The 26171-nt window shown below is 39.6% G+C and overlaps 2 protein-coding genes across 8 annotated transcripts in view; one reads left to right on the plus strand and one right to left on the minus strand.

Moving 5' to 3' along the window:
- Nucleotides 1-5330, minus strand: part of pphln1 (periphilin 1) — a 138542-nt gene extending 133212 nt beyond the window's left edge. For 2 of the 7 annotated variants that reach the window (XM_059977699.1, XM_059977693.1), the window contains exons 1-2: nucleotides 5204-5330; nucleotides 2811-2908 (exon numbers count right to left, since the gene is read on the minus strand). In XM_059977699.1, coding sequence (XP_059833682.1) covers nucleotides 2811-2908; nucleotides 5204-5210 — 105 coding nt within the window. In that variant the 5' untranslated portion in view covers nucleotides 5211-5330. Of the gene's footprint in view, nucleotides 1-2763; nucleotides 2909-4982; nucleotides 5176-5203 lie in introns of those variants that run through there. The other 5 variants (XM_059977698.1, XM_059977695.1, XM_059977697.1 and 2 more) reach the window with 3 other exon arrangements.
- Nucleotides 5331-5458: 128 nt separating this feature from the next.
- The window catches only part of zcrb1 (zinc finger CCHC-type and RNA binding motif 1), a 39747-nt gene continuing 19034 nt past the window's right edge, over nucleotides 5459-26171 (plus strand). Inside the window, exons 1-3 of the mRNA XM_059977701.1 lie at nucleotides 5459-5869; nucleotides 18331-18449; nucleotides 24259-24287. Of these exons, the coding sequence (XP_059833684.1) occupies nucleotides 18366-18449; nucleotides 24259-24287 (113 nt within the window). The 5' untranslated portion in view covers nucleotides 5459-5869; nucleotides 18331-18365. The remainder of the gene's footprint in view (nucleotides 5870-18330; nucleotides 18450-24258; nucleotides 24288-26171) is intronic.

A 26171-nucleotide genomic window follows, 5' to 3' on the forward strand; every position in this document is an offset into this window, starting at 1 on the left:
TTAACACAAGGGGGCATAGTTTTAAGGTGCTTGGAAATAGGTACCATGGAAAGTCAAAAGTTTTTCACACAGAGTGGTGGGTGCATGGAATACACTGCCGGCATTGATGGTGGAAGCAGATACAATAGGGTCTTTTTAGAGCCTCTTAGATAGGTGCATGGAGCTCCAAAGAATAGAGGGCTATGCGTTAGGGAAATTCTAGGCACTCTCCAGAGTAGGTTGCAAGGTCAGCAGAACATTGTTGGCCGAAGGGCCTGTAATATGCTGAAAATTTCTATGTTCTATGTTCATTGCTCTACTTTGGGGTAACTATAGACTTAGACCCTAGATCTTTGATCAACAACATTTGTTAGTGCCCTACCGTTTACTATACATATCCTCCTTCCCAAAAATGTACTGCCTCACACTTGTCAAGACTAAATTCCATTCACCAACGTAGAACTCAGTTCAAAGATGAACTAAGTCGTTCACCAACGACTTAGGCAACCCTCCTCACTATATGCAGAATGGTCAATCAGGTCATTGGTGACCAATTTCTGAAAAACCATCAATCTTTATTTACACAAGTAATATTGAATAGATATAAAACCAGATAAATTGCAGAGTGTTAAAAGTTTTTGGCTTATTGGGAATAAGAGTTCTTTTTAAACATTTCCCTGTACTTTGGGTTACAATCTGGTGCAAGGCAGCAATATTAATGTCACCATGGCTCTGGAAGGGAGAGTGCAAACTCTTAAAAAATTATTCCTGGAACACACGTGGACTTGAACACAGGAGGCTCCCAAGCTAAGAGGTAGGTTGCGAGGTACACTCATCTATGTTCCAGCTGGATAGGCATGTTAAGGACTTATCTAACCTAATGATAAACTTTGGTCTTCCCTTTTCAGTAAACAAACTATAAAGTCAGGCAATGCTGAATCTAGAAGTTAGAGGAGAGGGATTAGGGCAGTGGAAGAAGAGAAAGAGTAAGCATGCTGGAAACAAACCAGCATTTCTGTCACATAGACAAAAACTACCAGAATGAGTGAACACTATGGATTCATTAATACTCAACTTGTTATTAGTAATCAAATTGCTCGCATTCGAACTTAGAAATTCCTACAAGAAATAAAATGACTTTTGATTCTAGTAATAAATTCTCAGTTTTATCAGTTAAACACCTAAAACTTCAATCTCTTGTCCATTTCTGTCCCTTAGCTTTTGGCCCTTCTTGCATTCTATTCATGATGTATGCAAAGGATTTGCTCACTGGACACTTCCAATTCCAGTTTTTTCTTCTCAAAGTACAATTCGGCACCAGGAAACAGCACCACCAATTGATTTTCAAAGAAGAATTATATTATACCTTAAGAATATAACCTTTAAGCGTACTGTGATCTGGAGAGATTCATATTAGAACAAAGAACATTACAAGCCCATAATGCTTGCCAACCTTTTAATTTACTTTAAAATCAATCTATCCCTTCCCCTTCTACATAGCCCTCCATTTTCCTATCATCTATGTACCAATCTAAGAATTTCTTAAATGGCCCTAATGTACTTCCCTCTCCCACCACCCACGGCAGCACATTCTACTCACCCACCACTCTCTATGTAAAGAAATTACCTCTGACATACCCCTATACTTTCCTCCAATCACCTTAAAATTATGCCTCCTCATACTAGCCATTTCCACCCTGGGGAAAAAAAGACACTGGTTATCAACTCGATCTATACATCTTACCGTCTCGTACACCTCTATCAAGTGCCATGCAGGAGGCAGAATTAGCAAAGATAAAATTACCCTTCAAATCAACAGCATCTATAATAATTTATTAGCCAAGTATTATAAAATTCAAGGCATATTTCCTTTAATATCGCTTTCAAAAAAAAGTAACAGTATCTGAAAGTGAGCATCATTGACAAGGCTGGTATTTATTGTCTTTCTCTAATTGTTCTGAGAACATGATTATACAAGAACATGCTGACGCCTGAATCAGAAGATGGCCAATTTAAGACAGTTATAAAACTGGGAAAAGTGTGAACATCCAAGAATGAAGCACAGGGTAACACGCGGCCAAGTGCTTTTCAGTGACAAAACATTTGTCAGAATAGTTATCTAGGGTCAAGGTCAGCAATCTCCCTTTACTAACATTATCCGTGACAGTGATGAGAAAAGCTTTACACCAGAAGACAACGTGGATGATCTGGATGCAGGAAGTATAATATATATACAAGCAAATGGAGCATAATCCAAACAAGTATCAGATGTGCATCTTGGGACATGCAAGAAACGAAGAGAAACAATTCTGCGGGAGGGTAGAATGGATGTGGACAAGTTTCCTGCATCTCCAGTTGAGTTTTTTTTTGGAAGAGCATGATGGATGGAAGACTTAAATTAGGTTAAGTATCCCCTCACAACTAAAATAATAAGGACCCAAGAAAGAATAATGAAAGAGGACCCATTCCCCTCAGCAGGCACATAATGAGCATAGGTTTAAATCCACTGGTAGAAGGATTAGAAGGGTAAATGGGGAAAACATTTTCATTAAAAGGATCTTTACTGCCCGAGAAGCCCTCATCGAATTTAGAAAGTATTTAGACGGGTATTTGCAAAGTCCCAGGAGGGATAAGACTAGGAAGTACTCTTTCAACTAGCATGTACACAATGTGCCAAATTATCACATATGAATTTATTATGATTCAATGATGCGCTTAATTGATGCCTCAGGTGAAATACATGCATCAGTATTTACTAAATCTTAATAATAAGCACAGCCTTGCCTAAGATAGATAGATGAAAAAGACAGCCGAATCATAATTAAACATACTGCGCTGCGTGGTCTTCCAAGTTGTAAATGGCCTCGCTGAATTTCGCCATACTGTGATCGCGACTCGGACCACATATCCTCTCCTATGCAATACTTATCTGCAAAAAGAAATAGGTCACGAGTGGCACAAATTGAAAAATTCACAAACGTTATTTCATGATTCATTTTTACTGCTGGAAGCTCATGCTGACTTTTCATATCATGCAAACTGGAAAGCTGACTATTGAGCACTATTAATTCATCTTTATTAAATTGCAATACTATGGAAATTGCAAAGGATTATATCACCCAACCTACTAATCCCACAATTAGTGAGATTTTTTTTTTCAGAAAGCCACCAGCAAACTATTGCAACCTTCCCTTCAGCTATTCCTGGGACACATGCTCCACCCAGCCATTCCCTGAATTTGGGCCTATTCCTACAACAGACTAGACAGTTAGCATATTTAACATTAAATATTGTGTTTTCTTTTACTTATTTCATCAATCTTGTCAAGTTTTTCTGATAATTTTGCCCAACTTCCATTTTGAAGTTTATCTCTCAACTAAGTCTTACTATTTCGCTTTCACATCCAAGTTAAGGGATTTGCATTGGTTGACATATCTAATACCTATGAAAATTCAGTTAAAAACAAATTCAGCACAAGTATACACCACATAGCATCACCTTTATGTGAGATAAGTTACAAACACAATACAGAGGTGTCTAAATTTAACTTAAAGCATATGCAAGACTGTAAAGAAAAGTTCATGTGATTCCCTTAACCTGTCCGGTCAACCACACTGGAAATCACAAACTTGAACTACTAAATGGTCTACAAGTAGCTGTCAAACTTACTCTCTTAAATCAAATTCACAATAATGATTTCATAGATGAAAACTTTATTTCAACACAAAAATCAATTAGCACAAGTAAACAAAGTCACAACTTAACCCTCACTTGCACTGATTTATCCTGGATAAGTTCACTGGACATCTTCAACCGTGGTCTATTGTGGAAGACTCATCTCCAGTGGTTGACAGCACCTTGTGCCACTGGGCAGCAAGACCACCTTTGCCTTCAAACAACAGTCTAGAATTCACAGCAGAAAGCACGCATGACCCTTCAAAGAATTAGCAGTCCTTTCTTTTTTCAGAGATCACAGCTACAAGATTACTCAGACCTTGCAACACTACCTGCCCTGCCAATCTAATCAAACTTAAGACACAAACAGTATTCCTGGGGCCAACAGCCAGACAGATCTCCCAAAGGATCAAAGTTAATAAATAGTTCTATTTAATTCGGTTCCCATCAGGGCAACATCCTTGCCAAGATCACCAGAATCAAAAACAGTTACGTTCCCCAAGCCTTCGAATTAATCAACACTTCCATTAACCCGTCCCACCACTGCTTTATCATTCCCCATCAGTCACATTACGTACAGATATTCCTGTACCTAACGTCTCTGTATGTACAATGACTGTACATGAACTAATCTTGTGTACTTATATTTATTGTGCTCTCATGCTGCATCGTAACAATCATTTCATTCTCCTTTACTCGTGTGTTAATGAACAATAACCCTGAATTTTGAATCCATACTTGTTCTGTCAAATAATTCCTCAGCTATGCTAAAACAACCGTATTCCTTCCCCATTCTGTCTTGATGTAAGATCATGACTCAAAACGTTGACGACCCTTCCACCTCCATATCGATGATGAAATCCTCCAGCAGCTTGCTTACTGAGGCAAGTATTTCAATTTTCTGTCAATCCATCTTTATTCGTTAACATCCCGATTGTTTTCAACATCCGTAACGGACTGTTCTCTTTCCACTTGTCCAGTGATCTTCCAGACAGCTGGACATTAAGTGCAGGCAGTGTCAAACTTTACTTCCCTACTTCGAATGTCTCACTTACAATGAGTTTGAGAACTCTCGGTGCTGCTGCAGGCAACTTTATCTAAACCTCATGACAATAAACTTAGCGTGGTTTGTAACAGTCCGAACATGTTAGAAAGAAACATGGAATGGGAAAAAGAAGCACGGGGTACCAGTGATCCAGTGAGAGCCAACCTTTAATTAATACACTGGTATAAACACGGGAAACATAACTCAGAGCCCGAAACGCGGCCTAGAAACCATAATCCAGGGACACCCGGACACCAACGCTGTCCAGGATCGGACCCTTTACCTAAATCGCCGTCACCATTAACCGTCTCCCCCAAGCACCACACCACACCCAAGGAACAGGAAGGCAAACGGAATCACCCGGTCCAACCAGAGCGCCAAATCCCCTCCACCAGCCCGGCACGGTGGCCGGACATTTTACACGGCCTCACGATTCACCGGCCGCCATATGAACGCGGTCCGCCCGTTGCTAGGGAAACCACACTCCTCCCCCCCCCCCCGTACCTCGCATGGAGGGAGGAGGGAAGAGGGAAGAGGGTTCCGGGCAGCCGGAGCTACTGCACGAGTCTCCTTTCCGAACGAGCCCCCTTCCTCCGCGGGCACCGCGAGTGAGCCGAGCGGGCGGGGAGACGCTGACCGAAACCTCGCGAGATGTCGTCGCTCCGCCCACATTGCGAGCCGGACCAATCAGCTCTCTCGCTGTCAGAGCGGGCGGGAGGGGCGCAGTTGTTCCTCAGCTTTTTCTTTCGGATGAGGGGGAAATGTTGCGCCATCGGTTGATCGTGTGGGCCTGTACTGTCGTGTTTAGTCCCCGTTCTTGGAAGACTGGTGGCACTGGCTTCAGTGTGATAGCTCCGGCTGAAATGCTTCCCCATCTATTCTGCCCTCGGTTGAAGTTAGAACACGGGAAATTAAATTGCCCTGATGCGGTGTGTCTTGAGTGCATTTAAATATAGGTGTGAGAATAGAAACACGTTTCACTGATCGTTTGAGATTATCCGACAACACGCTCCCCTTCTTTCCTGAAGCGGTTGCCAAGCCAACTTCAAATCTCGCGGGGCGGGACGGGGGGAGGAGGGAAACTCACAGCAACATGGAGGCCGAGCGCTGCTGATGTGTCTGGCCCCGCTGGCTAGTCAATTAATGCCGGAAGAGGACGTTGGGGATCAGGTAACGAGTTTGTACCTCTCTGTAAAATGCCTTGCTCGGTATCAATCCATTCCGAGTGAAGCTAATAAGGGCAGCGGGGGAGGCGATTGTTTTAAAAAAATGCATACCTCTTCAAGAGAAAAGAAAACTCCTTGGGATATTGACATGCAATTAAAAGGGGAAATCAAAATATTACATGTCAAAAGAAATTACGAAATAAAAAGCAGAAAACACGGGAGATGTTCAGCAGGTGGGGCATAGTCTCCGGGGAGAGAAAGAGACTTTAAATCAATATAGTTCTGATAGGGTACCAATCGGAAACGTTAATCCTGTTTCTCTCCCTTCGTGTATGCTTCACATCTTGCTGATTATTTCGAGCATCTTAGGTAATGTAGCAACATAAGTATTAAGTTATCATCATATATTTATTGAGTCAGAAGTTGACACTGGGGAAAATGGGATTCATAGTATAATTATATTTGCTATTATGCTATTTGTATTTTTGGACAAATTGGTAGAATGTAGCGATTGGTGTTACTTTCACTCAGTTCATTCCTGTTTGCTCTAATTGTGCTCATGTTCCAAATTCGTGAGTAGTCTAATTGATCATTGTGAAACACTCCTTAATAATCACAGGGATGTTGATGAACATGTGTGACAGTAAGTTGCATGAGTTCCTGAAGCTAAAAAGAATGATGATCTTTATGCCAGATCTCCTGGAATCTGGGGAAAATGCTTTATAAAGCAGAGACTTATAGTAGGTTAGGCCCACAGGGACCCCAGCAACCATCCTTAAGAAGGGTTTTGGCCCAAAACACCAACTATTTATTCATTTCTGTAAATGCTGCCTAACCTGCTGAGTTCCACTAGCATTTTATATGTCTGTCTTTGATTTTCCAGCAACTGCAGAATCTTTTGTGTTTACAATTTGCTGAACTTTAAACCACAGTTCAGGTTAATCTCCACTTCTCCCATTTTATTCTGCTTGCCCCTCCCCCCCCCCCAAATTCTACCACCCATTTATTTCAACTAGGGGCAATTTATGGTAGCCAACTAAACTACCAACTGACACATGTTTGGAACTTTTGAGGAAACCCACAAAGTATTCTGATGGATGCTTAAAATTAAGCATTACCAAAAACCTGTAAGAGAATTAAAGTTGGGAAACCAAAAAGCCTGTCTTTTTTTTAAAAGAAAGGTAGGTAAAAATCAAGAAAAGGCTAAAGATGTTCTTTACTTAAGAGGATTATAATGGAAGGTGTAGTTTCTTTTACAGATCAACATAAAGACTGTATAAGGATGAAAGATGTTTGAAGTTCTGAATGAATACTTTGATGAACTCATTGAGAGGAGGGTGATGTAGGCATAGGCAATTAAGATGCAGGAAGTGGTGGACCTGGAAAGGAAGGACACGAGTGATTATTTAAAAAGAGAATGCATTTGCAGGCAAAAGTGAAATGACCCCAGGGTTTAAAAGAAGCAAGAACAAAATAGTGTATGCTCCAACTAGTGGTTTGGCTAAAGACATAGAGGACTGGAACATTCCTGCTGCATTAAACACTATTTAAAATGGGAAAGCCAGCGCAACTACAAGTCAGTAAGTCTGACTAACAATTTAGTTTCATGAAAGAAGGTAGCATACTTAAGTAATTGACAAGGCAAAGAGGTTGTCACTTGAAACTTCGTGAGGTCTCTCCTGTACCTCAGACACTCTCAAGAATACAATCTGTTCAATCTCTCCTTATAGCTAATAAGACCACAAGATATAGGAGCAGAATTAGGCCATTTGTCCCATTGATTCTGCTCTGCCATTTCATCATGGCTGATCCAATTTTCCTTTCAGCCCCAATCTCCTGGCTTCTTCCTGTATCCCTTCATGATCTGACCAGTCAAGAATCGATCAACCTCTGCCTTAAATATACATAAAGACTTGGCATTCACAGTTGCCTGTGGCAAAGAACTCCACAGATTCACCATTCTCAGGCTCAGTAAATTCCTCCTCATCTCCATTCTAAAAGGACACTCTATTCTGAGGTTATGTCTTCTGGTCTTAGTCTCTGCCACCATAGGAAACATCCGCTCTATCAAGGCCTTTCACCATTCAATAGTTTTCAATGAGGTCACCCCTCATTCTTCTGAATTCCAGCAAATGCAGGCCCAGAGTCATCAAATGCTCTTCATATGTCAAGCCATTCAATCCTAGAATCATTTTCGTGAACCTTTGAACCCTCTGTAGTTTCAGCACATCCTTTTTAAGATGAGGGGCACAGAACTGTGAGGCCTCACCAGTACTCAACATTACATCCTTGTTTTTATATTCTAGTCCTCTTGAAATGAATGCTAGCATTGCATTTGCCTTCCTTACCATAGACTCAACCTGCAAATTAACCTTTAGGGAATTTTGCACAAGGACTCAAGTTCCTTTGCACCTCTGTTTTTATGTATTTTCTCTCCATTTAGAAAACAGTCACCCTTTGATTTCTTCTAACAAAGTGCATGACCATACACTTCCCAACACTATATTCCCTTGCTAACATTCTAATCCAGGCAGCATCTTGGTAAACCTTCTCGATCCCCTCTCCAAAGCTTCCATGTCCTTCCTGGAATGGGAAAACTAGAACTAAACATAATACTCTGAACTTTAGATGTTTAAGTCTGGATATGCAAACGTACATTGCATCCAATAGGAGGTGTGTTTGTGATAGTTATTGTCCTTTGAGTTTGTCATCACAGCTAAATCTCTGGCCTGTGTGAGTTGTGCGACAAAAGAGATAGACATGGCATCTTCCATCATATACAACAAGGGAAATGAGACAGACTCGATCCAGGCAGTTGGTTCACATATGAGTTATCAGCTCTGTTTCAAGGCCTCCTGTCACACTTACACCAGCTTATCCAACATAAACATGCAGAGGCGGTCTCTCTGTTGTGGGCATTCCAACTTCAGGACTATGGAACCCAATTTAAAATTTATCTTTGTAATTACATTGTAGTTATCGTTACTCAGTTTTGAACTTGACGTTTTCAGATAACATTTGTTTGTATCGGAACTGGCCAGTTCGCTATAAAGTTATCCATCTGTATTATTAACCCAGATGCTGCCTCTCCAGCATTCTCTTTTTGGTTTTGGGTTTCAGCAACACCTCCAACTTGCATTTCTCAGCTTTACATGTCATTTTGTTTGCTGCTGTCATGTACTATTATTAATCAGTGCAGTGCACTGCAAAGAAAGGATTCTCTTGAGTAACCCAATCCCTACTTAAAAAAGTATTCCCTTCATTTTATCCATTCCCTGCCCTTGCACAATGTTCCTGTTCCATCTCCTCTACAGCTTAAAATTTACACATTTTCTTACTTTACTGGTTCTGATGTCTTCACTTTGAAATCAACTTTGCTTCTATTTTCACAGATGCTGCCAGACCTGATGTTTTTACTCTATTTTGTTTTTCAAATATGGTGGATAATTGTGTGCAATTGATGAGATTTCTATGATGTTGATTGATGGGTGTGCTTGAATAGTTCATTTAGATTTTTCTATGAAGCTGGTAGCTTTCATTTTGCAAGTTCCTCACAAATGGAACATGAATTGCTTGTATGCAATTTAACTGACCCAGTTCTATTTTTTGTGTGTAAGTACAATAGCCTAATTTAAGCAATGGCAGGGAATCTCACAGCTAAGTGATGAATACATTTGAATTACAGGGGTTAGATGGCAAGTATGAACCTTTTCTTGCCAAATAGAAGTGAGATTCAGCTTTGGTTTTGGTGTTGAATCCAATCAAGTTTGAAAGGTTCTTTTGAAATGTTGCTTCCAATTTGTTGAGCAAGGAATGAAGAGTATGAATTCAGCATAAAACAGGATAGCAGATGATTGAGTGCTCAAAAAAACTTTAAGTTCTGAGGGGGATTTCAAAAAGTAATGTTGAAAGACAGCACTATTCTTATTGGGCATCAAATGTAAATCAAGTTAATCAGAGTGTTATAAAGATGTAATTTCCTACTTTTGAACTCAGTGCATCAACTAATAAAGGCAAGCATGCCATAGGCCTTCTTTACCACGCTATTAAATCGCACAACACACACAAAATGCTGGTGGAACACAGCAGGCCAGGCAGCATCTATAAGGAGAAGCACTGTCGACAGTGCTTCTCCTTGTACATGCTGCCTGGCCTGTTATGTTCCACCAGCATTTTGTGTGTGTTATTAAATTGCACTGCTGTTTTCAAGGAGTTATGGACTTGGATTTCAAGATTCCTCTATAGATTGACATTGCTATGTTCTTCCAGTTGAGCTCCAAAAATGCAGCACTTTACACCAGTCCTGATTAAACTCTGTGTCACTTCTTCACCCCTGTGTGTAATTGCTCTATCATATATCCTACCATATACTTTGACAACCTTTGTGTCATTTGCAAATTTAGTAACTTACCTATGTTTTCATCCAAGCCATTTATATTTATCAGTAGGACCTAGTACAGATACTTCCAGTACACCACTAGTCAAGGACCTCCATCCACAATAAAACCCATTGTCCACAATCTTCAGATTTCTCGTCAAGTCAGTTCTGAATCAAAACTGGCGAGTCACCATGGATCCTCTGCATCTTATCCTTGTGGATGAGTCTCTGTAAGAGACCTTGTTGAATGCCCACTAAAATCCACATAGACATCCTATCTTTAGCTGAGTTAAGGTTCCTGGCCACATCCTTTAGTCCCACACAGATCAGCTGGTGGGGTTATTTACAGATATTTTTAACCTCTCCCTGCTTCAATCTGAAATTTCCACCATCTTTGAGAAGACCACAATCATCCCATTACCTAAGAAAAACAAGGTAATGTGCCTTAATGACTACTATCATCATGAAGTGCTCCTAGAAACTTGTTGTGGCTTATATTAACCTCAGTCTCTCAGACAACTTCAAACCACTGCAGTTCACCTACCACCAAAAAAGGTCGGTGACCAATGCCATTTTCCTGGACCTGCCAGAAGGACTGTTTGGAGCCCTGAATGGTGGTGACGGAGGAGGTGCAGGGACAGGTGTACACTTGTTCTGCTTGCAAGGATAAATGCCAGGAGGGAGATCGGTGGGGAAGGACGAATGAACAAGGTAGCTACATAAGGAGCAATCCCTGCAGAAAGTGAGCGGGGGGTGGGGGGGGGAGTGAAAGATGTGCTTGTTGCTGGGATTCCATTGGAGATGGCTGAAATTTTGGAGAATTATGTGCTAGATATGGAGGCTAGTGGGGTGGTAGGTGTGGACAGGTGGAACCCTATCCCTGGTAAGGTGGCAGGAGCATGGGGTAAGAGCGGATGTGCATGAATTGGAAGAGATGCAGTTGAGGGCAGCATTGATGGTGGAGGAAGGGATGCCCCTTTCATTGAAAAAGGATGACATCTCCTTTGTTCTAGAATGAAAAGCCTCATCCTGAGAGCATATGCAGTGGAGATGGAGAAATTGAGAGAAGGGGATAGCGATTTTACAAATAACAGGGTGGGAAGAGGTATAATCTAGGAGAGTCTGTGTGTGTTTACAATAGGCATCAGTGGATAAGCTGTTTCTGGAGATAGAGATGGTGAGATCTAGAAACTAGAGGAAGATGTCAAAAATTGGCCAGGTAAATTTGAACAACACACACAAAATGCTGGTGGAATGCAGCAGGCCAGGCAGCATCTATAGGAAGAAGTACAGTTGATGTTTCGGGCCGAGACCCTTCGTCAGGAGAGCGAAGGGTCTCGGCCCGAAATGTCGACTGTACTTCTTCCTATAGATGCCACCTGGCCTGCTGCGTTCCACCAGCATTTTATGTGTGTTGTTCAAATTTCCAGCATCTGCAGATTTCCTCATGTTTACACAGGTAAATTTGAGGGCAGGGTGGAAGTTGGAGGCAAAGTGTATAAAATCAATGAGTTCAGCATGGCTGCAGAAAACAGCACCAATGCAGTTGTTGATGTAGCTTAGGAAAAATGTGGGACGGTCACCAGTGTAGGCTTGGAACATAGACTGCTCCACATAGCCGACAAACAGGCAGGCATAGCTTGGACCCATGCAGTGCCCATGACAACACTTTTTGTTTGAAGGAAGTGGGAGAAACTAAAGCAGGTATCATTGAGAGTGAGGACAAGTTCTGCCAGATGGAGGAGAGCGGTGGTGGAGGAGAGCTGGTTTAAGTCTGGTGTTCGGGGAAAAGAAACAAGAGCCTTGAGGCCTTCCTGGTGGGGGATGGAAGTGTATAGGGACTGGACATCCATAGTAAAAATAAGATGATGGGGGCCAGGGAACCTGAAATCATTGAAAAGATTCAGAGTGTGTGAAATGTCACAGAGTAGGTATGAAGGGACTGAACAAAGAGGGGATAAAACAGAGTAGAGGTATGCAGATATGAGTACAGTAGGACAGGAACAAGCTGAAACAATAGGTCTACCTGGACAAGCAGTTTGTGGATCTTGGCTGGGAGGTAGATACGGGAGGTGAGTTTGTAGTTGTCGCTACCTTGCTGAGGCCCAGTGTCAACTCTCAGACACCTCTTACCCTGTGAAGAGGACCATATTAAGGAACACCAGGCCAGTGTCTCCCACACCATCACCAACCTTATGGGCTGGGGATCTCCCATCCACCACCACCAACCTCATAGTTCCCGCACCCCACACCTCCCATTTCTATCTCCTACCCAAGATCCATAAACCTGCTTTTCCAGGTAGATAATGGGAAATGTTATTCTGTTGTTCAAGAAAGATAACAGGGATAACCTTGGGAATTCTAGACCAGTGAGTCTTACATCAGTTGTGGGCAAGCTGTTAGAAAGGATTCTTAAAGACATAACTTGAGCATTTGGAGAAGCATAGCCTTAAAAGGGATTGCATTGTCAAAGACCTGATCCACCCCAAACATTCTCTTTGCCTTCCCATTGGGCAGAAGGTTTTAAAACAGCCTGAAAGCACGTGTCACCAGGCACTTGGGCAACTTCTACTCTGATTCAATGGTTCCTTAGTATGATAAATGGAATTTTGATGCCGTGGTCTACATTGCTGTGACCTTCACCTTACTGTGTACCTGCATTGCCCTTTTCTACAAATTTAACACTTTATTCTGTGCTGACATTGTTTAATCTTTTACTCTCTCAATGTACTGTTGTCATGAATTGTTCTGCATGAACGTTATGCAGGACAAGTCTTGGTAAATGTGGCAACAATAAACCAATATATCAATTTACAACATCCATTGCTGCTACATTTATTGATCACCTTTGTCACCCCGAAGAGCTCAAAAGTATTAAGGTATGACCTGCCCCACACTAAGGTCATGTATTTTGAAATGCTCATAAATCCTGTTGCTAAGGCTCAGCTTCAACAGCTTTCCTACCACTGACATGAGACTCACTGGTGTATAATTTGTAGGATTATGCCTATTTTCCTTTCAGAACAAAGGAACTATATTAACTATTTGACAGTACATCAGGACCTCCGCTGTGACTAGAGAGGACAAGATGGTCTTGGTCAAGGCCCCAGCAATTTCATTTGTTGTCTCTCAAACCTGCGTAAATAACATCAAGCCTTGGGGACTTAACCACCTTATTGCTCCAAGAGACTGAATACCACCTCTTGCTTTATCTCAAAATGCACTAGTTTTTTTTAGTGGGTTCCACATTGATTTTGCTGTCCTCCATGTTCTTGGTAAATATAGTACTGATACAAAGTACTCATTTAAATCCTTGTCACTTTTAATCTGTTCATGCAGCTGAAGTTTCTTGTGTCTAGAATCATGCATGTACAGTAAGTATCTTCTACATCAGTTCTAATGATTTCAGTTGAACACAGTTCTTTCCTTGTAATTATAATATGTGTGAAGTCAAAACAGTATTTTATGACTTCTTGCTCAAGTACTCTGGGATGCCATATACTTTCTTCTCTATGTTTTCCCAAACTCTTTTGTCACTTGAATATTTATCACTGCAGCTCTTTCCTTATCCCATTTAGAATTCTGTCTGCGGAAAATCTTCCTAATAAAATGTTCATAGTTTTCAGCATTACATGTTCTGCTATGCATGCATTCATTTGACCAGCTTGTAGACCTTACTGATCTGTCACTAGGATGCAAAGGGAAAAGAACCAGACCTTCTATTGAGATTTTAAAATTTGGCCACAATATCAGATCACATGGTTCTCCTTTCAAGAAGGATAGCAGGGAAAAGCCTTATATAACAGAACTTCTTTGAGTTTATCATCAGTAGTAGGGAAATTACTGGTTAAAAATATTCTGAGGTACAGGTTTACAGATCACTTGGAAAGGTAGAGACCAACCAGCATGGAAGTAAAGGGTATGTCTTGTCTAATCAACCTGATTGAATTTTCTGAATAGGCAATACAGTGTATTGATGAAGGTAGTGCAGTAGATATGGTTCACACGGACTTCATTAATGCCTGTGACAAGGTCTTGTTTGGGAGACTAGTTCGAAACATTAGGGGCCATGGGATCTAGGGCAAGTTGGTAAACTGGATCCATAAAGGTTTGGCAATTGGAAGCAGAGTGTGATAATAGAGTGCTGTTTTTGTGACTGAATGCCTCTAATTAACAGTGTTTCACATATTGGCACTGGGGTCCTTGTTTGTAATTGATGTGAATGTTGAAGGCATGATCAGTAACTTTACAGCTTTGCAGTTTTGACGGATTTTGGTAGAATTAGAGTGGGAAGGGTGGGTTTGGGTTGCAAGGTGATATCAATAGTTAGTTAAAATGGGCTGAGAAATAGCAATTGGAGTTTAATCTAGGAAATGTGAGGTGATGCATTTTAGGACTTGCATCATGCATGTTATAGTCCAAAGGAGTATTGAGGAACAGAGAGATCTCGATGTACAAGTCCAAAGATCCTTGAAGGTGCAGCATAGCTAGATTGTTATCATTATGTGCCGTATCATATGATGTGGGCCATCATTGCCCTGACCAGGACTGTTCTTAGCAATTCTTTCTGTAGAGTGGTTTGCTATTGCCATTTTCTTGGCAGGGTCTTTACAAGATGGGTGACCCCAGCCATTTTCAATATCCCTCACAGATTATCTGGCATCAGTGGTCACATAGCCAGGACTTGAAAAATGTGCCAACTGCTCTTATGACCATCTGTCACATGACTTCATGTGACTCTGATTGAGGGGGCTAGGCAGGTGCTACACCTTTCCCAAGGGTGACCTGCAGGCGAGCGAAGGGAAGGAGCACCTTACACCTCCTTTGGTAGAGATATATCTCCACCTGCCACCCAAATAGGTAGATAGCTTGGTTAAAAAGGTATATAAGAAGCTGTCAAGGCACTAAGTACAACAACAGGGAAATTTTGCTTTATGTGATTATAATAACAAATGTACAATTCTGGTACATACTCCATTATAGGAAAGATAGAAACATAGAAAACCTACAGCACAATACAGACCCTTCAGCCCACAAAGCTGTGCCGAACATGTCCCTACCTTAGAACTACCTAGGCTTTAGCCATTGCCCTCTATTTTTCTAACCTCCACATAGCCATCCAGGAGACTCTTAAAAGACCCTATCATTTTCGCCGCCGCCAGCAGCCCATTCAACATACTCGCCGCTCTCTGCATTAAAAAAAAACTTGCCCCTGACATCTCCTCTGTACCTACTTCCAAGCACCTTAAAACTATGCCCTCTCACATTAGCCATTTCAGCCCTGGGGAAAAGCCTCTGACTATCCACACGATTAATGCCTCTCATTATCTTGTACAGCTCTATTAGGTCGCCTTTCATTGCTCCAAGGAGAAAAACCTGAGTTCACTCAACCCGTTCTCATCAGGCATGCTCCCCAATCCAGGCAACATCCTCGTAAATCTCCTCTTCACCCTTTCTATGGTTTCTGCATCCTTCCTGTAGTGAGGCGACCAGAATTGAGCACAGTACTCCAAGTGGGGTCTGACCAGGGTCCGATATAGCTGCAACATTACCTCTCGGCTCTTAAACTCAATCCCATGATTGATGAAGGCCAATGCACCGTATGCCTTCTTAATGATGTGACAATGCCGGTGAGGGTAAACTGATTTACAGGGAACTGAAGGGGACTTTTTCCGCTAGGGAATGGTGTGTATTAGAATACACTGCTGGAGAGATTTCTAAAGGTAGAGGCATTGACAGTGTTTAAGAAGTGTCTAGGTGAGCATTAGAATCGTCTAATTGCCCTGGATCCCATGGCCCCTAACATTTTGAACCAATTTCCCAAGGAAGACCTTGTCATAGGCCTTGCTGAAGTTAATGCAAACCATATCTACTGCACTGCCCTCGTGGTCAAAGCACGGGATGGCATGGATGTGCTGGGCTGAATGGCCTGCTCTTATGTTGTATGAGTATTCCTATCTTCCTTGTAGTTCATTTGGTTTCAAATTTTGTATTATCTGAAAATTTGAAACCATTGTTAGAATTGATCCTTTTTATTATCTGTTAATATTATTGTGCTGTATGTAATTTATGTGCTGCGTTTTGCATCTTGATCCCAGAGGAATGTTGTTTTGTTTTGCTGTGTGCTTGTCTATGGTTGAATGACAATAAACTTGAACTTGATTCAATAATGTATATTAATAGTAGTAAGCCATGTACTAAACTCTGGCAGACACGCTCCTCTGTACTGAATTTTGTAAAGCTTTCATTGATGATTTGATTCGTGACATGTAGCCAATTTTCTGTCTATGCTGCTATATTATATTTTGTACTCACTGTTATATCTTGTACTTTGTGAGATTGATTCATGATGTGCCTAATATACAAAATTGTATCAAAATCTTATTGAAAGAAAGTTCAACTACAGGATAAATGTAGATATTTGGAAATGAACCTACAAATCAAGTTTAGTGCAGAGAAATGCGAAGTGCCTTACATTGGATCAAGGAATATCTTGAAAGGGTTTTTAGCTCGAGTGGAAGAAAATCTATTTGAAACGTGATAACTGACAATAAATCTAAGCTATCCCAATAATTCCTGCTGAAGGGTCTCAGTCTGAAATGTCGATTGTACTCTTTTCGATAGTTGCAGCCTGGCCTGCTGAGTTCCTCCAACATTTTGTGTGTGTAGCTTAGATTTATAGCATCTGCAGATTTTCTCTTGTTTTCCAATAATTTAGTGATTAGAAAGACTTTTAATAAAAAATGTCTTTGATTTAATAGGATACTTTAATTTTCATGTATTAATAGACAATGCAGAAGTATACCATTTGGCCCTTCGAGCCTGCACCGCCATTTTGAGATCATGGCTGATCAACTACTCCAGTTCCTGCCTTGTCCCCATATCCCTTGATTCCCCTATCCATAAGATACCTATCTTGCTCCTTCTTGAAAGCATCCAGAGAATTGGCCTCCACTACCTTCCAAGGCAGTGCATTCCAGACCCCCACAACTCTCTGGGAGAAGAAGTTTTTCCTTAACTCTGTCTTAAATGACCTACCCCTTATTCTCAAACCATGCCCTCTGGTACTGGACTCTCCCAGCAACTGGAACATATTTCTTGCCTTTATCTTGTCCAATCCCTTAATAATCCTATATGTTTCAATCAGATCCCCTCTCAATCTCCTTAATTCCAGTGTGTACAAGCCCAGTCTTTCTAACCTCTGCGTAAGACAGTCCATTGAAGAGTTTAAGGCAGAAGAGTAGAGAGTATCTTGACTGAATTTTAGATTGTTTCCTGAAAGTGTATGGTTGAGAACTGCCACTCAAGCTCTTGAATAAATGTTGCTTTTATTGACAGTGATCATCTTGTTAATTTTATGTTTGGTTTGGAAAGCAGAAATGTAATATGGTGCACCTACTTTGATAGTTTTATGAATGATAGAAAAAGGCCTGTTCAGTCTCTATCAGATCTCAGAGTAATTCGCTCTATTCTGCTCAATCACTCACTTTTTTTTTACTATTTTAAGCCTAACAAACACAATTTGGAAAGCTAATATTCTGGTTATTCTTAACCTTATAAATGAAAGTAAGATTTTGAAGGTAGCCCGAAGTATTGACAGTTTACTTCATTGTGCTGCAGTGAAATATTAAGAACATGTAAAATCTTTGTGCGGAAGTTTTATCCTTACTAACGCTGTAGCTCAAATTGTTTGTGACCTTTGATAATTTTTAATTCAGATGAAAGAATGAAGAAATAAGAATGATAGTTCTATCCATAAAATCTAGCTAATATAATTTTGTGATACAAATTTAGTTCTATTTGAAAATGTTTTAATTCTACATTTAATAAACAAACATGATTTTTGTATGAGCACCGGTCATAAACTTTGCCTCATTATTGTGAAGTTTTGCATGTCTGCAAACAGTTCACTGTTTTCAGTACTATTAATTAAAAATTAAGATTTTTTAACTTTGTTAACTTATAATTATATTAAGCTTTGTATTTATAGATGCATACACTTGAACATTTGTATTGTGTAGCTACTGCCATTAGATCAAACATAATCAAATTTATATCTTCTGTTGTGATCTTTCTATCTCTTATAGTTGCAAGTCAAGAAAGAATTTCAAATGAAAAGAAAATGAGTGGGGGCCTGGCACCAAGCAAAAGCACAGTATATGTATCAAATTTGCCGTTTTCACTGACAAACAGTGATTTGCACAAGGTAAAACTTGTTATTATTGCTGAATGGACATATTGGGAAATATGTTGTTGTATACTGAAATCTTTATCTCAAGAATATTTTCTTAAATACCAAAAGAATTACACGACTTAAATCCTGTAATATTTTGTACAATCATGCACTAGTGATGAAGAGAGTATTGTTCAGTGGAAGAAATGCTAATGGAGAATATCTAGAATTGGATTATGGTTAATATTTTGGGTAATATAGCTACTTCTCTTACTCATATTTCTGACTTATGCTCTGAACATAAACAAGCTTTCACCAAAGTGCATCAGCACAATTTACATGTTGGTTAGAATTCTGACTTGGAACCATATCAGATGATATGTGGTCAGGGACCATTTTTTTTAAAAAACAGGCTTAAGAAATTTGTATATTTCAGTGAGCATAATCATCAAATGGTTGAGATAACTTTTTTAAAACCTATATTGTCGTTTTGATTTAAAGCACTGTGAAGACACTCTACTGCAACTGTGCTTTGGTGAACTATCTGCAGATAGTAAAAACAAAATACTGGAAAAACATGGCTTAAGTGGCATTTGTGGAGAGAGAAGTGGTTCTGCATTTCAGTTTTCCAGCATTTGCACTTTTGTATTAAAAATCTATTTTGTTCTATGATGATTTGCTAATTAGTAGCACTCTATATAAATTGCCATATTACAGTTTTCATTGTACCCCAGTCAGTCAGATTATTTGATTACTGACTTTCACATACAAATGTTTGTATATATAGTACTGTTCTGTTCCCACAAAACAACAGATTTCAGGACTTTTGTCAAGAAATATCTGTACTTAAGACAAAATTAAGATTAAGGGTTGGGAATCTTATTATTGTGATAATGAATTTTCTGTATCAAATGTCTGTTTAAAAAAAAAACACGACAGCAAGTGCTTGAACATGCTATCCTGAATCTGAGGCTAAGTTTGCATCACTTCAGTTAGATTGCATGCACAGTGGTAGAAATGGAAGTCATCAGCACTTAAGCATTTTTTTTTGACAAACAGAATGATTATTTTCATAAACAACCTGCTTAAAATGACGAAAGTAGCTGGACCAGTGATTATACCACTATTGCAATGGCTTCCTAGCCAGATATAGCTTTATTGACATTTTATTGATCATCATTTTAACATTTCTCATGGAAGTTAGCATATGAAGCTATAATTCAAACTTTTCTCAGTGGAGTTCCTCAAGTGCTACCAGAGTCAGAAGTTGAAATGTAAAAGAAAATTAAGAGGGGTAAATCATTGGCCCTTCAGACCTTCTGCACCAATATCATGGTAATCATTGACTTCAGTAGCCTGTTCCACCTTCCTCCCATTTGTTTTGGTCTCTTTAACATTAACAATTCTCTCCAATTTGAATGCAGTGCCTTGAAAAAAATATTTATCCCCCATTCCTTTGTTCTCAAAAATGATGACTACAACCAGGGATTTTGATTAATTTAACTGAGAATTTTTATTTGTGAATCGCATGCTCCTATTTTTCCACAGCAGAGCCCAAAAAGTGGAAAATTGTAAAGTGTGAAAAACTAAAAATTCAAAACCTGAAATGTCAACAGTTCAAACGTATTCATCCCCCTTTGATCAGTACTAGGTTAAATAATCTCACAGCTATTACAGCCAGTAGTCTTTCTGGAAAGTTCTCTTAATCGATTTGCACAAAGTGATGGAGCAAGATTTGCCTATTCCTCCTTGCAAAATTGCACAAGCTGTGCCAGGTTAGTTGGGGAGTGCAATCTTGAAGTCTTGCCAGAGATATTCAATTGGGTTAAGATCAGCATTCTGTCTGGGTCGCTCAAAGACATCAATTTACTTAATTTGAAGCCATTCCATGGTTGCTCTGGCAGTGTGGTTTGATTCATTGTCCTGCTGAAAGACACACTTCCTTCGCAGTGTAGGCTTTCCAGCAAAGGCTAGGATCTCTGTGTATTTAGCAGCATTAATTTTCCCATCAATCCCGACCAGATTTCCAGTGCCTGCTGCTGAAAAGCATCCCCATGGCATGATGCTACCTCCACCATACTTTACAGTAGGGATGGTGTTACCTGGCTGATGTAGAGTTTTAGATTTGCACTCCATATACTGCTTAGTGGTGAGGCCAAAATGTTCCACTTCAGTCTCATCCAACCACAAGCCCTCTTCCACATCTTTACCTTATCTTCTAAATTGCACTTTGCGAAGTATTTTTGGGCAAGGGTATAATTTTTTTCTTTAGCCACTTCTTTACCATACTTCCATACAGCTCCCTTTTTTTGTGCAAGGTCTTAGATGTTGTGGAGCCATGTTCTTCATCTCCAGTTGCAGTCACTCAGAGTGACTGTTGGTGTCACAGTAGCCATTCTTCTCCAGCAACTACATTTAGAGAGGCGACTTGACTTAGGCAGTGTGGTTGTGGTTTCATATTTTTTCCACTTTTTACAGTGGACTGCACTGAGCTCTATGGTATGCTCAGTGCCTTTGAGATGGCCTTGCACCCTTCCTAGATTTGTGCTTCTCTATTATCATTTACATGACTTGCCTTGAATGCTCTTTTGTCTTCATTTGTCTGGTGAAAATCTGTCGTACTGTCAGACTTTAGAGGAGGTATTTCTATGAATTCATTGAGAACAGCTGATCTGCCAATTTTCTACAAAAAATTATTACAGTTAATGTAATTAGAAAGGGAATCAATACATTTTCAGCCTCAATTTTGGTTTTTAATTTTTAGTATATTGTTGACAGGTTTTGGAATTTTTTGTTGATTTGACATGATGCACAGTGTTTTGTAGATTAGCTCAAAAATCCTTCAATACATTTTAAATTTAGAAAATGAGACAGAATGTAAAGATAGTTGTGAATACTTTTTCAAGGCTCTGTATATTTAGTGACTTGGTCTCCATTGCCTTCTATGATAGAAAACTCCATAGGTTAACCATACTCCGGGTGAAATAAACTCTCTGAACTTTATAATCATTTCAGAGTTTGAAAATGACACTTACTTATCCAGAGACTGTCATCCCAGATTTTAGACTTCAGTCATCAGACTATCCTTCTTGTACCACATTTAGAATTTCATGAGTTTCTGCAAGATCCCCTTTCATCCTTTTATACCGTAGAGACTGTTGACCCAACAAATCCCAATCTCTTTTCATGCATTTATCATAGAATCAGCCTAGTTAATACTTTTTGCACTTCTTCAATGGTAAGAACATCTTTCCTTAGATAAGGAGACCAAAACTGCACTTGTAACTCCAGATCACAGTTCACCAAGGCCCTTTGCCTCCAGCACTATTATTTTACCAGTTGCTGCAGAACTGCAGGCATCTTCTGCTGTTTGAGAAGTCAGTTTGCAGTAACGACTGAATAGCTGAGTAAATGCCCTGGTTTAATTATACACTGCCTTTGTTTGGCCCATGCTTTTATTTATATACATTTCTAGGTGGCCATATTTCTGATTTGTGAACTGTATGGGTTATGAGCAGTTATCAAGAATGGAACCTGGGAAGGACTTTAGCAAAAACTTAAACACTGATCACTGCACCTTCCCATTTGTCATAGCCTGTCATTGGTTTACTAAACATTGGTTTAGTTCTGCTCTTATTTCATATTGTTTTTTTCAACCAAGTCCGAGTCCATTTAGCTGCTATTTATTGAGTTTACATTGTAATGTACATATAGGAATTTATAAAATATGACTCTGTCAATGCACTTTGAATCAATTATTCCCCATGCTTTGTTTTTTTTACCACTTGAAGTCTACATCAAGAGGGGACTTGGTACACTGCCCTGAGGGGTGGAGGTGAAGGAGCCCACTCTTACCACCTTCCGGTAATCCTAAGATCTTTCTACAAGGGCACAATTGAGAGCATCCTAATTGGCTACATCACTGCCTGGTATAGGAACTGTACTTCCCTTAATCACAGGATTCTGCAGAGAGTGGTGCGGACAGCCCAGCGCATCTGTAGTTGTGAACTTCTCATGATTCAGGACATTTACAAAGATAGGTGTCTTAAAAGGGGCCTGAAGGATCATTGGGGACCCAAGTCACCCCAACCACAATCTATTCCAACTGCTACCATGCAGGAATCGATACCACAGCATAAAAGCCAGGACAAACAGGCTCCAGGATAGCTGCTTCCACCAGGCTATCAGACTGATTAAGTCACGCTGATTTGAGTGTGTTGCTATATTACATTGACTGTTCTATTTATTATAAGTTGCTGTGATTGTACATTGCACATTTAGACGGAGACGTAACTTAAGATTTTTACTCCTCATGTATGTGAAGGATGTAAGAAATAAAGTCAATTAAAATTCATCCCATATCTAACATCCCAGAATACATCACTCAAGATTGAATATTCATGTTTTGATTTGGCATGCCCTTCATAGAGTCCTACTGGCAGTAGATTTGTTTGGTTCATGCTTCTATGTGTCTGTTTGCTTTGGTTCAGCTTTTATTGTTGCTGTCTAGTCAGCAGTGCAGCAGAGTTGGAGAAATAATGAGGAGTAAGAACTGCGACACAAAGCGATAACAGTTGCCAGTTATCTGTCATTTCTAAATGTTTATTTATAATGGAGTGTAGTTGTCAAATGGGATATCCACTAAGAATCTGAAAGCGCCTTATGGATTTTTTTCCCACTCTGAAATATGAATACAAACTCGAGAATGTTTCCAAATGTGATACTGAAAAAGCTCTTCATTATTCAAATTGCGGTCTTTCAATTAAGATGTCTCGATAATTTCCCATTAAGAACACCTAACATGTCTACCAGAAAAATTAGGAGAATTTGAACCAATACTTGTGTCTCAATCAGGATTAGTAAAAAAGATTTCCTGTTCTGTCTTACATTACTGGTAAGAGGAGTTTGGTCTGTGCACATTGCTGCATTTCCTACATTACAGAAGAGTCAACATTACTGTAGAACCTCATTGTATTTTACTTTGTATTATCCTGAGGTCATGAAAGACATTAGACATAAACAAATTTGTTCACATGTCAGTAGATTATTCAGTCATGGGAGAAAAAAAGGACCGAATTTGAAGTTACTCTAGCCTGAAGTCCATTCATTGCTCTCTGGTAATAATCACTGGACAATTCTGAATCAGTGAAGCTGACAGAGAGCAGTCCTTGTACAATTGTGTTATTTAAGTGGTTTTCATTGATCAAAATTGTTTTGTATTGATGTGACTTGACATAAGATTATTACACACAGGGGTTTAGAGCCTTTGTTTAATTTATTAAGTTATGACCAGATGAGACTCTTAAAGGGGTGTTGCTACACAGTGAACTTTACATTTATTCAGAATTTCCTGGGTGTTCTTGTCCATCAACTGGATTGGCATTTATTATTGCTCCCCAGTTTCCCTGCGAATTGTGTGTTTATAGTTGCCAGGGTGCCAAAAATTACAATTGTATGCTTTATTTGTTCCAATCAGATGAAAACTGACCATCAAGAAAAAATGTTTTAATTCTTCATTAGCATCATTATTAGACCTGCACAACTGTACACAACTTTTGTTTAGTATTGATTTATTATTGTCTCATGTCCCAGGATACCGTGAAAAGCTTATCTTGTCTACTGTTTTTGCAGACCAAATTATTACAGGGTACACTGAGATAGAATAAGATAAAATGACAGTTCTCAGAGACAGCAAATTCAGATCTTATAAAGCAGAATGATTATAATAGAAGTTATGAGTGGATCTGCAGGGAGCAGCTTGCAATGAGTCACTACTCTCCAGCGCCATCTTCAGCAAATGTTCTGTGTATCCAATTTTAATTCATGACTCCTTTCCTTTCAGATTTTTTCCAAGTATGGCACAGTTGTAAAGTAAGTGAAGCTGTTTTTGTTGAAATTCTTATGCAATAATTTTTAGTTTTCAATTAAAAACAAAAGAAATTTGCAAATATCAAAATTCTGAAAATTTCAGTTTGTAAGCTTGGCGTTGACATTCAGAAAATGTATTCCCTGGCATTTTGAACTGAAATTAACTAATACTTAAAGCTCTACCAATGGAAGAGAGCAATCTGACTTTTAGAAATTAGTTTCTACTATTTAAGTGGAATCTGATGTTCATACCTTTAGATACAAAGTTACTGTTCTGAAAAACACACAGAAAATGCTGGCTCGAAAGACAGACTGTTTATTCTCCTTCATAGACGCTGCCTGACCCACTAAGTTCCTCCAGCATTTTGTGTGTGTTGCTTTGGATTTACAGCATCTGCAGAATCTCTGGTGTTTATTGTTATCCTGAGTACTATACTCAGTATAAATCATTGCAAACGCACATTTAGCGTACTTTCAGTTGTTCTAATTTTAAGTGTGACATTCCAGTACTGAACAAAGCTAATGAAAAAGGTCAGTACTGGAAGCTCTTCTACCTCATGACAAAAATTAATTAATTTGATGAATCCCTTGCCATTTGCAGTATACATCAAAGGCTTGAATTTCAGTATCACTGTCATCATTAAGAAGTTTACAAATTTTATCAATATTAACAGAATAATTGACCAATTAGGCTGGCATGATATGTGCAAGGACGACAGACAAGAAATTCACAATAGGATGTTGAGAAGTGCACAAGAGTAGAGAAACAGGAGTGCATATCCAGGGACATCTTAATACTACTCGTATTGCTTGCTTTTTATTTTGCCAAGGCACTGACTAATTTCATGGAGGACATGATACCATAGTTATATTAAGTTCAGTGGGCACAAGTAGTCTCCTGGATGCAGTTCTGGTCACTACATGGGAGAGAACATGATAGCACTTCAGAGAATTCACAGAAAAGGACAAAAAAGGTTGCCAAGGTTGAAAAATTTATTTATGAAGAATGATCATTTAGAAGGCTGAAGAGAAATTTAATTCATCTATCTAAAATTGAGTCACCTTACTGCAATGAGCAGAAAAGACACATTTTCCTTAACAAAGATTTCAGTAAGTAGGAAACATAAATTTAAAGTGGGAGACTTTATAGTATCTGGGGAATAATATTTTTCATGAGATTCATGGTGGGCGAGGAGCATTACAACTTGTTCTTTGAAAGCTTGGTAGAGGCGTATATGTTAACTAAGAACGTAAAATAACAAACGTTTGAAGTAACTGAGAATTAAAAAAGAAAATGTGCTCATAGTACAGGAGTGAGCTATGCCAACTAGCGGAGTGGTGTTGCAGCAAAAGTCCGTAAGACAAAAGAGCTGATTGTGGACTTCAGGAAGGGTAAGACAAAGGAACACATTAATCCTGCCAAGAGGGATCAGAAGTGGAGAGAGTGAGCAATTTCAAGTTCCTTGGTGTCAAGATCTCTGAAGACCTAACCTGGTCCCAGTATATCAGTGCAGCTACAAAGAAGGCAAGACAGCATCTATACTTCATTAGGAGTTTGAAGAGATTTGGTCTGTCAACAAAAACACTCAAAAACTTCTGTAAATGTACCGTGGAAAGCATTCTGACAGGCTGCAACACTATCTGGTATGGGGAGGCTACTGCACAGAACCGAAAGGAGAAGCTTCAGAGGATTGCAAGTTTAGTCAGCTCCATTTTGGGTACTAGCCTCAGAATACCTAGGACATCTTCAAGGAGCGGTGTCTCAGAAAGGCAGTGTCCATTATTTAGGACCTACGGCACCCGGGGCATGCCCTTTTCTCACTGTTACCATCAAGTAGGAGGTACAGAGGCCTGAAGGCATACAGCAATTCAGGAACAGCTTTTTCC

This window comes from Hypanus sabinus, chromosome 8, assembly GCF_030144855.1.
Source record: "Hypanus sabinus isolate sHypSab1 chromosome 8, sHypSab1.hap1, whole genome shotgun sequence".
NCBI classification, from domain to species: domain Eukaryota; kingdom Metazoa; phylum Chordata; class Chondrichthyes; order Myliobatiformes; family Dasyatidae; genus Hypanus; species Hypanus sabinus.